General features: G+C 30.4%; 7 protein-coding genes across 7 annotated transcripts; 4 read left to right on the top strand and 3 right to left on the bottom strand.

The window, feature by feature from the left end:
- Positions 1–993: 993 nt before the first annotated feature.
- Positions 994–2406, top strand: GO595_005756 (major facilitator superfamily transporter; the record flags this gene model as incomplete). The annotated part of the gene is made up of 1 exon (XM_067919034.1): positions 994–2406. The coding sequence occupies one exon, from the start codon at positions 994–996 to the stop codon at positions 2404–2406; it is 1413 nt and encodes a 470-aa protein (XP_067774135.1).
- Positions 2407–2650: 244 nt separating this feature from the next.
- GO595_005755 (EF-hand calcium-binding domain-containing protein 9-like) lies at positions 2651–3235 on the bottom strand (the record flags this gene model as incomplete). Its single annotated transcript, XM_067919033.1, has 1 exon — positions 2651–3235. One exon carries the CDS (start codon positions 3233–3235, stop codon positions 2651–2653), a length of 585 nt encoding a protein of 194 aa, XP_067774134.1.
- Positions 3236–3339: 104 nt separating this feature from the next.
- GO595_005754 (uncharacterized protein) lies at positions 3340–4197 on the top strand (the record flags this gene model as incomplete). The annotated part of the gene is made up of 1 exon (XM_067919032.1): positions 3340–4197. One exon carries the CDS (start codon positions 3340–3342, stop codon positions 4195–4197), a length of 858 nt encoding a protein of 285 aa, XP_067774133.1.
- Positions 4198–5295: 1098 nt separating this feature from the next.
- GO595_005753 (uncharacterized protein) lies at positions 5296–7161 on the top strand (the record flags this gene model as incomplete). The annotated part of the gene is made up of 1 exon (XM_067919030.1): positions 5296–7161. The coding sequence occupies one exon, from the start codon at positions 5296–5298 to the stop codon at positions 7159–7161; it is 1866 nt and encodes a 621-aa protein (XP_067774132.1).
- A 2136-nt stretch (positions 7162–9297) lies between these two features.
- GO595_005752 (uncharacterized protein) lies at positions 9298–9558 on the top strand (the record flags this gene model as incomplete). Its single annotated transcript, XM_067919029.1, has 1 exon — positions 9298–9558. The coding sequence occupies one exon, from the start codon at positions 9298–9300 to the stop codon at positions 9556–9558; it is 261 nt and encodes an 86-aa protein (XP_067774131.1).
- Positions 9559–9699: 141 nt separating this feature from the next.
- On the bottom strand, positions 9700–10149 carry GO595_005751 (cupin domain-containing protein; the record flags this gene model as incomplete). The annotated part of the gene is made up of 1 exon (XM_067919028.1): positions 9700–10149. One exon carries the CDS (start codon positions 10147–10149, stop codon positions 9700–9702), a length of 450 nt encoding a protein of 149 aa, XP_067774130.1.
- Positions 10150–11213: 1064 nt separating this feature from the next.
- On the bottom strand, positions 11214–12134 carry GO595_005750 (uncharacterized protein; the record flags this gene model as incomplete). The annotated part of the gene is made up of 1 exon (XM_067919027.1): positions 11214–12134. The coding sequence occupies one exon, from the start codon at positions 12132–12134 to the stop codon at positions 11214–11216; it is 921 nt and encodes a 306-aa protein (XP_067774129.1).
- Between the last annotated feature and the right edge of the window lie 1218 nt (positions 12135–13352).

Below are 13352 nucleotides of genomic sequence, written 5' to 3'. Positions count from 1 at the left end.
AAAATTGAATGATACCAGAAATATTGGGGCTTTTCAGTTACAGCGCTCTCAAAATAAGCTTTTGGAAATTTTATACAAACAAAATTTAAATCGAATAATTTACCCACAATATTTATCCGTAAGTGACATTATAATTGCTATAAGTTCTTCATATGGTTTAGTGACATATCAAAATGTCTAGAAAAGCATTTTTGAACCCCCGTTCATGCTAAATAAATTTTACAAAATTAATTGTTGATCAGTTTTAAGATTATATTACTATTATTATCATGAGAACCACTCTTTGTATTAAATTAAGTAAAATTATGTGATTTCATTTTGCTTTGAAAATTAAAAAAAATCATGTTCCATTGCAAGTAAAAATTTTGCCTTTTTTATTGCTTTACTTCATTGGATGTTTTTACATGTATAAATTCTTAAAAACAGTACAAAAAGATTTCACTTCTGATTTTTTAAAATCAATCTGAATTATCATTTCTTAAATTTCTCTTAGAAAATTAGTCATTTTAAATTCGCTTCAATGAATAAAATATCATTTTAAAATTGTTTGGCAATGGCAATACTGAACAAGCACTTATTTCCTGATGTTTTTTTTGATTTTCAAAAAGTTGAAACCGTAACTGTGATTTGGTAAACCTTTGATAAAAAAATTATATTATCATACATTTTTTGACACTTTCCAATACCCACTTGAAAAGTGCCATCAAATAGAATTTTTTTTTCTTGAAGAAATCTTGATAAATATCCAGATAATTGCGCTCATCTAATCAACGTGAAACGACACAAAAGTTATCTATCTGTATTTCATTGTACTTTTGATATTTAAACATGAAAAAAGAATTTTTCCCACTGAGTATCTTTAGCTTTCGGTTAATCCCAAAATTATATGTAATTGAACTTCGAATAGGAAATTCTTATCGGCATTTTTTGAATTGTCAAGATTTATAAACCACAAAAATTATAAATTTCAGAAACAAATCACATCACCTTCATATGGAGCGAAACGCAGACCAAGTAGGTTACCAAGAAATTGGTCAAGAAACCGACTGGGTGCCACTCAATCAAAGAGAGTCTCTATCACTCTTCCACATTATTGGCATTTGTTGCTCAATGCTTGCATTCCAAATTGCATACAGTGTTGAATTTGCGTTAGGTACACCAATCATGTCACGCCTTGGAATTGCACAAAGTGTTCAATCATTAATTTGGTTCTCAGGTCCACTTTCAGGTTTCATTGTACAACCATTAGTTGGTTTTTATTCAGATATTACCATGGCTAAAATGGGTAGAAGGCGTCCATTCATTATAGCTGGCGTTATTGGCATTTTAATTGGTTTTGTTCTTTTATTATTTGTTGAACCTCTTGGTGATGCAATGGGTAAATCCGCATCAGCTAAGAAAGGTCTCAAAATTTTCATTTTCACATTTGCGCTTCTTCTCACCAACATTTCTATCAACGTCCTTCAAGGTCCATCACGTACACTTGTTGGAGATGTTGTTCCAAAGAGCCAACAAGTCAAAGCCAACACAGTAGGCTCACTTATGATTGGTCTAGCAGCAATTATTACCAATCTTATTGGTGGTCTTGATCTTGCAAAGAAATTCAAACTTTCATTTGATAACGAGAAGTTGATTTTCATTGTTGGTATTATCCTTATTGCAATTGGTGTTACCATTACCTTTGTTGTAGCCAAAGAAGAACCACTTCGCATCAAACCTGTTCGTGCCAATCCATTAAAAGAAATTTTCCAAGCAGCCAAAAACGTGCCCAAACCAGTTCTCCGTATTTCCATTGTCTTCTTCTTCTCATGGATGGCTTATTACCCATTTAACATCGAAACAACTGATTTCTTCGGATTTGACATTTATAACGGTCGCTCCAATGGCACTGCAGAGCAAGTTGAGCAATACAACGATGGTGTCAACTTCGGTATGCTTGTAATTGCTGTCTCTAATGTTCTTGTTCTAATTTATGGCTTCTTCCAAGAAAAAGTCATCCAAATTTGTGGAATGAAACTTGCATATGCACTCTCACAAATCATCGAAGGAATTTGTCTTGTTTTAGTTTTCTTTGTTAAGAACAAATGGGCTTTAATGGGTATATTTGCACCACTTGGAATTTCTTGTAATATATTTAACTCTGTACCTTATGCTGTTGTCGGAACATGCGTTTCACAAGAACAAATGGGTACTTATATGGGTGTACTTAACTCATGTTGCGTTGTTGGTCAGCAAATCTCAAACTTTTTGTTGGGATCTGGCGTTGGCGCACTTTCGAAGAATTGGAAGGCTCCAATCATCGGAAGTGGTTCTGTGTTCGCATTCTTGTCAGCGTTGTTGTGCTTCTGGATTATTGTACCAGAGCAAGAAACTGAAATAACGGAGAAATTAAATACAATCGAATAAAGGGAGAATTTATTAAAAATATTTTTGCGTAAATTTAAATGTTCTTTTAACTTAAACTTTCATTAAAACTTATTGGTAAAATGTTTTTTCACATGGATTACGAATCACCTTTTACTGGAACAGTTTCTGTGAAAATTGAATAGTTTATGGGGGAAACAGTGAAAGAAAAACATGAGTAACATCGAAAGGAATTTTAGAAAGTTAAAAATTCGCTTTTTTTATTTTAAAAAACAATTTATTTATTTTAAATTAAGATACATTCTTTTTTAGGAGGATCTGACATCGCTCTTTTCTCTTCTAAGTGTTGGTTTGCGAGTTCGCGTTTTGACTTTTTGTTGCTTGTGCTTTGAGTGTTATCGAGAACTGACATAATGAATAATTCGAACTCATCAAATTCAAGTGCATTGTTGTTGGATGTGTCAAACTCTATAAACTTTTGGTCAATGATTTTCTTGTCTATGTTTAAGAGAACACTTAAATATACTGCTTGACGCATTGTGATCATTCCCATGCTTTCAATATCAAGTAGATCAAAACATACTCTTGTATTTTGGGCAAAGAAAGGAATTGCTTGATTGTCTTTTAATGCTACAAGAATTAGTATTAATAAATAAAATTCATCAAATTCAACTCTGTTACTTCCATCTGTATCAAATAAATCAAATAAAAATTGATGTGCTTCTGAATTTCCTTCAAGGAGTGATGAAACAAATAAGCCAAAAACAACATCATCAAGTCCCAAATGATTAAAATTGAGCATATCATAAATTTTATGAACAACTTGAAAATCTTTAGCTGAAAGTGTATATGCAGGAGGCACAAGGTGCATATCTTCAATTATTGTATTTGATTTTAATTCAAATGCTTTTTTCTTTTCTTCCATATTTCCTTAACGTTCATCTTCAAGATCAAATTTCATCTCACATTTCATAAATGACTAAGCAAAAGAAACAAATAAATATCAAACAAGAGAAAAGGAAAGAGAAAAAACAAGAAAAAAATGAAGGAGGCATAATGGATTGGGCTGAAAGAAATTTTGATACAATTCAAATGATTACGAGCATCATATGTTTAATAGGCTTAACTCTTCTTCTCCCAGCATTGTTCAAGATCCTCAACTCAGCCAAGCGTTTTGATGATGAGTCAATGATCAAATTCCTTGGAGATATTTCTATGAATCATAAAGAAGATTCAGCCAAAAGTCTCAAATTACTTTCTGCATATGTTCAAAGAGTTCATGCGAATGCCACTTCTAAGCAAATACTTCTTGATAAGTCACAAGAAAGGCAAACCATTGAATCTCTTCGATCAGGGATTCTTCTTCGAACCAAGCAATGTTCAGTTAAACACGAATATATCAATTTAATGCTCAATCTAACACATTTACTCATATCTGAAGGTAATGATAATTACAGATGTGAAAATGATTATCTATTTGAAATATTAACCAAATGTGACGACAACAAAAACTTAATTAATTCAGCATATTCCATATTCTCTTTACTTATTAATGGCAAAAAATGCCATAAGAAGACAATCAAAGAACTTGTTGCATATGGATCAGAACAAGAAAATCTGAAAACGAAACAAAAATTACTTCAATTGATGAACAGCTCGAACGACGAAAATGTTTGTACACTTGTTGAAAACATTGTAGACTATATCAATGAGTGGGAAGAAGACACAAACAAAGTGTTTTGTGGGTACGCGAAGACGCATAAGTGCGAAGTGTTTGATTCATTAGATATGAACGCTATATGCAATTTGGAAAAAGAAAGAGAAGAGCTTTAGGTTATCTATATAATAAATAATGTTAATGAAATTTTGTGAATTCAATGATTTAAACTTTCGAAATTTTGGATGAATTATACAAAATGATATTTCATTTCTATGTATATATATGAAACATATAAAGAAGTAAAAATTATTATATGATAGAGAATATATTCTTTTATAATAGATAAAAGTACATTCCAAATATTAGAGTTTGAAGTATGAAAGCATCATATATTATCTATGTATTTTTGCTTATTGAATTAAAAAAGATAAAAGATAAAAAAATTTATAATGATTTTTAGAGTAAATCATATTTATCTTTATTTTCAGATCTTATTGGTGTTCGCGATAAAATTTTAGAGTTTCAAAATTAATAGTTCCGATTTTATTATGAATATTATATTTCGGGTTGTTGTTTATATTAATTCATGTAATATCGATTAGAAAACTTGGTCAAATAATGAATCAAAAAATGGTTGCTAGCAAAATCTTTTTTAAGATAAAAAATTATCATATTTGGATACTTTTTATCAGAATTTCTACTATATCATAGGAAATAAGGATATAATAAATTACTTAAAATATCAAAACATATCCACTCAAACTTTCAATATAAAGGCTAAAAATTGTTTATGCCGAAAGGAAACTTGTGAAGCACAATATTAAATATTATCTACATTTCAACATTATCAAGTAGGCACAATTTCATCAAAGCCAGTTAATAGAGCTCAAAAATTATTCCTGAAAATCAGTCTTAACCTGACTATGAAAATAATGTCATATCATAATGCACACAAAGAAATTATAAAACTTGTAGGTTGTCATTAAACAAAAGAGTTTTAAGAGATAAATTTTCGATTGAAAATTGATTGACAAGACAACGGTTTGTTTTTCAAACCGTAACGATCGTTTTGAATGATTTCGTTGGATAATGATGTATTGAAAATTGAATTATGAGCATTTCTCTTTTGTATAAAACCGTTGTCAAATGCTATGTCATAAACACAAATGTTTCTCCCAACATTTTGTCTGTTTAATGTTATTAGCTTATGCAAACAACGCCCACAAATATATAAATTTAATAATGCTGCTATTAGGAGTCTCTTAGATAAAATGCGCAAACATGATTATGATGAAATCATACATAAAACAGAAATTATATATCCTTCAGAAGAAGACAATGAAGATGAAGACGAATACGAGTATGTATATGAACTTGATGAAAGTGGAGATTTTGTTTATGAATATGATCCTGTCAAAAATGGTCTCTTCAAAAAGATAAAGAAGGTTGTGAAAAAGGTCACCAAACCTGTTACACAAGTTGTCAAAAGTACCATCAAAGCAACTGAAAAAGCAGTGAAAATTGCCGGAAAGATCACTAAAGCCGCCGCCAAGATAGCTGTCAATCCAGGCAAAGCCGGTCAAATCATCAAAGATGTAAGTAAAAGCGTCGTCAAAGATCTCAAAGCAGCAGCCAAAGCATATAAGCCCGTTGTAAATGAAGTCAAGAAAGAAGTCAAAAGGGCCTTTAAGACAGTTAAAGCAGTTGCTCCATATGTTGGGTTTGTCACATGTTTTGTTCCAGTTGTTGGACAAATTGGTCTTGCAGCATCCATAGCGGCCACAATGTCCACAGCATACAAAGCATATGCATTGTACCAAGCCGGAATGTCCATATACCAAGGCGTTAAAGAGAAAGATTTCGTGTCAGCGCTTGGCGGCATTGCGACAGCAGTTGGCGGAAGCATTGGCGGAACAATTGGCACAGTTGCGCAGAAGGCAGCTGAAGCACAACAGTTATACAAGCAAGGCGAAATGGTCTACAAAGGCATCAAGAATGGTAATTATGCACAAATCATAAGCGGCGTTACGTCACTTATCTCGCCTGATGTAGCGAAGAAATTAATATCGCAAAGCGAATTACTTCAACAAGGTCTAGAGTATTATCAACGAGGTTATGATATGTATAAGAAAGGTAAACAAGTTGTCGAATCGATCAAAACGGGACATTTCGGAAGAGCTATTGAAGGACTTGCAGAGTTAGGCCTCGATGTACGTACTAATTCATTATACACAAAAGCGCAAGAACTATTTGAGAAAGGATCTGAATACTATTATCAAGGCGAGACATTATACAAACAAGGAAAGGAGAAACTTGAATTAGGTAAAGCCGCTTATGATGCAGCAAAGAAAGGAGATCTTACAAGTGCACTTTCGGTACTTAAGCAAGCAGGTATTGACATCGCGAAAGTTAGTGAGCAGAGTCAAATATTAAAGAATGCACTTGATATATATTCGAAAGGAGAACAATTATATAAACAAGGAGATGCAATATACAAACAAGGAAAAGGCTTCATTGAACAAGGTAAGTCATCAATCGAATCATTACGTCGTGCTGATGTTACAGAGGCAATTAATGACCTTAAAGAACTTGGAATCGACGTAACGAAATACGACGTAGTTAAACAAGGAGTACAAATCATTAATGAAGTCCAGAAATCAATTTCATCAATTCCACAAGAGATACAATCAGCAGCAGAGATTACACTTGCGAAACTTGTCCTCTTAGGACTCAACACTACGTTCTACAAGGAAATTGACGAAGCTTTGGATAAGGCTAAAAGCGTTACATTGACATTAGTGAAAACTGTAAGCGATGGATTGGATGTGTACAAAGACGCATCGGGTAACGTAGGAACAATCATTGAGTTATCAGAGAAACGATTTTTGGAGTTCATTAACATGGAGGGCTCGAGCGAGTTCTGCAGGGACTTGGACTTGGTCGCAAAGATATTCACAGGAAGTACAGTCGGAGAACAAATAGCGCAGAAAGTGACCGAGGGATACCTGAAGCTTGAAGACGCACAGGCGAAACTCGACAGCAAAATAGAGAAAGTTGCTGAGGAAGTACAAGGAAAGGCAACGAAGTTGGTGACGTCAATTGACGAACTGAAGGAAATCATCGCAAAGGCGCACTAAGAAAGGTACAGAAAAGTAAATACTGAATAAATTATTCAACAAGTGGAACATTTATTTATTGAAGAAGGCGCTAACGTGCGCTCTTGTCACTTTCAAAAAGTTATTTTATCGTATAACGGTCGTCGACGTCTGTCGGCAAAATTCTTTGAATCCATTTCAGAGAAGTACGATTAAAAGTGAATCAAAAAGTTATAGAAATATTTCATATGAAAGTAAATTAATTTAATACATTTCCATAAACATAACCCCAATTAGGAACACTTTAATAAATTTAACAAATGAAGTGAAGCATCATGGTTAAACAAGAAAAATTATTGATACAAAGTAAAATGGATGAACTATTGGAAAAGACACTGTCAACCAACTGGTGGTGTGGAAAATTGACAAATCTATCTATTGCTCAGATCGATTTTTGAATTTTTGCTCTGATCTATAGATATTGAAAATCTTGTATAACTTAAAAACAGAATGAAAAAAAAAATATTTATTGAATTTGAACTTTTGTATTTGAACCTATAGCCCAAAAAAGCATTTTGAAATTTTGGAGATTGCTCATAAAAAAATAAGATAACAATTTGGTTAAGATAAGTTATCAAGAGCTTTGCTCAAAAAGTGTCTCCGCCATCTCTCTCTCTTTTTTTTTACAAAATTATTATTAAGAAAATAAATTAATTTAATTTTAATATTAATTAATAATGTGATTCACATGACAATTTGTATTAAATTCGAGAAAACAATAATTAAGAAAATATCATATTTTATTAAAAAAAACAATAATATATCAACTACAGATTACGCACAAAATCAAAAATAACGAAAACAAAATCATGAAAATGATTGAAGTTAATATCTAAGAAATAACTTAGATCATATCCTATAAGCAGGAAGAAAAGGCTCGAATTTATAAATAATCAATTTTACTAATTTTTTTTCTCTCTTTAAATTCTGAATATAATATCACAATTTAAATTTAAATAGCTATTTTCATAATAAATGTATTTATTAATCTTAAAAAATATTGTTTATTAAAGAAGATATTTTGAGGTTCAATCACTTTTTATTTAAATCGGTTAAACCTATTTTATAATAAACATAGATCGTAACCTTAATATCAACTCCTTAATGTTCAAGAAGTAATTTAACTATTTCTAGATTACCATTATTAGATGCTTTCATAAATGCTGTGTTGAATGTTTAGAATAATTTCCAAATATAATTCTGAAACATAACATTAATTACCCACTTTCTATCGTGATATGTGTTTTTAATAAGTCGAGTTTCTGTGAGAGATAATATAAATAATGTAAGAAGAAATGTTAATCCATATATAAAGATTAAAATCAAAGTTTAATACAATTATTTTGTTCTTAGATCAAAAAAAATTATTCATCAATCAACTGGAAAATCATTGTACATCTATATAATTGATATATCAATTGATTGCTATTTATGATAGGAAAGAAATTATTAAATTATTATACCTAGAATATCCATTATTTATATTATCATAAAAAAATTGATTTGTAGGGAAATTATATGATTTTCAAAGAAACCAAATTTAACAAAGAAAAGAAAATCTTATTTAAAGGTGGGGCACACTAAATTGAATAAAAACTGATTATTCGATAAATTCATGAACGGTCTCCCCGGAAATTTATTTTTTCTCAAAATTGAATAGCAGGTTCTATGAAGAGAAAGTTTGTTTATTTACTTGATATAATTTTAAATTTTATCATATTCATCAACATTTACATTTTCATATTCATTCATACTAACACTTACTATAATTTCACACACATTTTTTGTTTCACATTTTAAGAAAAAATGATAAATGTTGTTGTATCGTTCGATTCGATACTAAAATTTTTATTCAACTAAAATTATAAACATAATCCATCGAAAAGTTACTATTACTTTTAAAAACATATACAATTTTATAAACAAAATCAATAAAAAATTGATGCATGTTTGTGTGTTATTTATATAATATCCAAAGTTTTTACGTTGAGTTATTTTTATGTGATTAATAAGTTGTGGAATGATGGAACTGTGAATAATAATGAGAATACTTCTGATGCTATAAAGGATTTGAATGAAGTTTTCGAAGAAATTGTGAGACATTTCTTCTTAACTGTGATGAGGGATAAAACAGCGTTTGTGTTATTGATCGTTGGATTCGATGAAAACGACGTTTATGATGAGGAAGCTGAGAAAAGAGAAAAGGAACAATTCATTAACGATAAATTGGGACTGACGCCTGAGTTAGCGCAAATGCTGAACCAAATGAACCAAAATGGGAATTTGGTGTCAGTAGAAAAAATCGAAAATAATCACGCGCTGAAAAGGCTGCACGAGGAAAATGCTATGGATGATGAAAGTGAGTTGGAAAGCGACTGATTTTAATAGTAAATATTTGTTTATTTGTTATTTTATGCTTTAAATTGTCATCGCTCAAATTATAATTTAATATATAATGAGAACAGTTTTAATGTTTGGTGATAAAGTTGGAATTAAAAATGAATTTGGTGTTCACTTTGTTTACTGAGTGAATCTTGGAGTGGTTTGAAGGAACTCCGCATCGTGTCCAGTCTTGAGTGGCTCCTTGGATTCAAGTGTTTGGATGCAGATTATCACAAGTGGTTCGGTACCTGTGTTCTTGTAACAGCGACTTGCACCAGTGCCAGTACGAATAACAGAACCTTCTTCAATCGGGAAAACAGTATCATCAACTTGAAATTCACCTTTTCCTTTGATAATAATGAATACTTCTTCATTTTCCTTATGGGAATGGAAGAATGGAAGTTGTACACCAGGTGGAATAGATGTATATGATATTTCAGATCCAGTTAAATGAAGTGGTTGTTGAATGAAAACTTTTCCTTGGATCTTCTCACCATGAGCTTCTAATACATACTTTTCAATTTCAGAAGCTGGACCAACATTTATTGCAGAATAATTTGATCCTTCAGAGATTATTTTAAGGGACATTAAAATAAAGTGATGTGATTTTTGCAATGGCTATTTAAAAAAGGGAGATATATAATTTCAATATGATTCTCAATAATTTTGAATAAATATTAAGATAAATCCATTCTTCATTTATCGCATTTTCACTTCACCTCACCTTGATTTGTGTAGTTTACAAAAGTTTTTGTGAGCAGAACGATTGATGCATACTGAAAATGTTGTACATCAAAATACAAAAATATCGTCTTTCATGATGGTATTCTATCCAGATATTATTTGTTTTCAGAAAAACTAATATTTTGGCTCATTTATATCAAAATATTCGAACATTTAATAATGTCCAATTGGAAAAAATATAATTAAAGTCTTTGCATTTAATATGTTTTTTATCATGTATGATTTTCTCCATTCATATTCGAAAGTGTTCGCAAAAGAATTTGTTGTTATAAATTGTTTTTCTAAAATATGCATATAGATATTTCACGCTCATAAATTTATATGAAAATATAAATAATAAAAACGATAATAATCATAATAATATTTATCTGTATTATATCAATTTTAGTTCTTATTATTATAATTGTATTTAGAATTAATAAATGAAATGACATCAAGGAATAAATCAACTGAACAAAATATTTATGAAGAAAGAGATCATTTAAATACTTTTGAAACAGGAATAAGAATTCAAAGATGAATGAGATGTTTTCATAAAGATAATTTTATAAGCGCTGTTTTAAATAATTTGAATTTCCAATTTTTTTGTTTGATTGGAAAATTTGTTGTCATTGAATCTATTTGAATTGTGTCTAATGTCAAAATCATTGCTCAATCATTTTGTGGGTTGCAATATTTATTAGTAATCTTTCCTAAGCTACCTCAAAGCTTTTAATTTTTTTCCATTTTGATATATTAAATATTTACACATTGCGCTCAAAATGGCAACTGATAATATTTTAAAAAACTTAAGAGTACTTTGTGGTTTAAATTTTACTTTGCAGGAATAGGAAAAATACTTTTTTAAACAAAGTTTCACTTCTTTTTTAAATCAACAATTATATATTATTGAAGACAAACAATATATTTTACTTATTTTGGTTATCTCCATTTTGTTGCTGTGGTTTAATTTCAAGTTCGAACATTCCTGGCAAAGAGAACACGAAAGCTCCTTTTCCATTTAGCATTTGGTCGAAGAGCATCTTAAATATCGATGAACTTCTTAGCGGCTCCACCTTAAACAAGTTTGTGTCGCCTGGCGACAATTTCCTCAATGTAATCAACAAGTTTATGAACGCGTTCTTAAAGTCATATGACGATGACTGCGAAGCGATTATATAATTTACGAACTGCTCGAAGAATCCGCTTTGTGGCTCTTTCATAGTTTGGCTCATTATGTTTACTAAAAGTTGTTTAAAGTTATTATCATTATATGTATTTAGGTGCGTGTATATGTTAATTAAGCCTTGCAAAAAGTCGACATATCGAAAATATGACTGCTGATGCATCGAATCAGATATGCCTTGGAATATGGACGTAAGTAATGGTGCAATTACTGAGTCAATTGTTAACTTAAGTTGGTCGGGATTTGATAAATAGAAATAATTAGATAATGCAATCAAACATGAATCATTTACATTACTACGTAAGTCAGATAACGCTGGAATTGAGATCTGAACTAACCACTCGAGATCTATGACTGATGGATAAAATTTGGAGATCATTAGGAAGATGGATGATAATGGTGGATCTTCATATTGTAATGATGGAATGATGAAATTGGCAAAGATATAGGGATACAAGTCATTCATTTCTTGATAACACATACATAAGTCTTTGAAATAATCAAAAAATGATTCTTCAATATAACCGCGTAATAACATTAGTTGAGACATGTTTAAAATGGATTCCTTGATAAGTTCAAATGATTGTAACGAAACTTGAATTGATGATATTGAATGTAATAATCTGGAAATGATATCATTATCAAATGTTCGATTAGGAACCATTACCTGTGCAAGTTGAACAAGTGATGGGGATAAATAATTGCTAAGTATATTATTAGCTGGTGCTATAATACATTGTGAAGTTTCAGAAATAATATCCAAAACGGTTTCTATCGATTCCCTGTCACTTTTTTCTGCATTTTGAATAACCGCTAAAACTGGTTCAAAAAGTGTTTGAACCAATTTTTCAATGTTTTCTTGAGATTTAACGTAAGAAACCAAAAAACAACAAACTTTCAAAATCTTGATGGCAGCGGTTTTTTCTAAGTTCTTTATATAAACTTCTGAATTTTCAATTAAGTGTTCAATAATTTGACTATCTCTAATTTTGAATATAGACGGTTTAAAAGTTGCTAAATATAACAAAGAATTAACAGCAGCATCAATAATCAAAGGATTACCTTCATTTATATAGCCAATAACTATATCAATATATTGTGCCATGAATTCTGGAATTTCAATGAATAATCTTGAAGAATGAGATAAACAAAATAACAATGAAATAATGTATTCAGGATCATTACAACTTTTCGCAAATTCGAACAATTCGATAATTGATTGTGTAAATGAAATATCTGTTCTTCTTTCTGTAATAGAATCTAAACATCCAACACAATAACAAAGTTGTGGAGAAGGTGGCTGAGAACGTAAAAATTCGAGTGTTCCATTTTTATCTATTATAAGTAACATTGAAATTGAATCTTTTGCTTGATAAATGCATTTTCCATCTTCTGTTATACCACTTTTAATTGAGGCAAATAAGTTTTGACGAATATCATTAAAAAATGGCTTGAAAAAATTTAGTGATGGAGAAACATTTAAATTATGCATTGTTTCAAATGACATTCGACGTAATATATCATACCAAAATTTCCAATATGATTCATCGATATTACTCGGATCAAGCGATAAAATTATTTGGATTAAATGGATTAATTCTTGATGAATTTGTTCAAACGTTATATTATTCGCTTGAATTGTGGAAATTAATTCTGTAACATTATCATCAATCATCATTTTAATGGTTTGATCAATGTTTTCTTGATTAGAGATAAAGATAAGTTCAAATATAGGTATATAAATATGTAAAAAACGAATTACAAAATTAATGACCTCAATGTGTGTTGTAATAGGATGAAGATTTGGAAATGCTAAAGTCGATAATACATGTAAAAGAAATGGCCCATAAGAACGAAATGAAGTAACAGAATCTGAACGTGT

The sequence above is a fragment of the Histomonas meleagridis genome (assembly GCF_020186115.1).
Source record: "Histomonas meleagridis strain 2922-C6/04-10x chromosome Unknown contig_39, whole genome shotgun sequence".
In the NCBI taxonomy this organism is placed as follows: domain Eukaryota; phylum Parabasalia; order Tritrichomonadida; family Dientamoebidae; genus Histomonas; species Histomonas meleagridis.
This window is presented reverse-complemented; position numbering and strand designations above follow the sequence as displayed.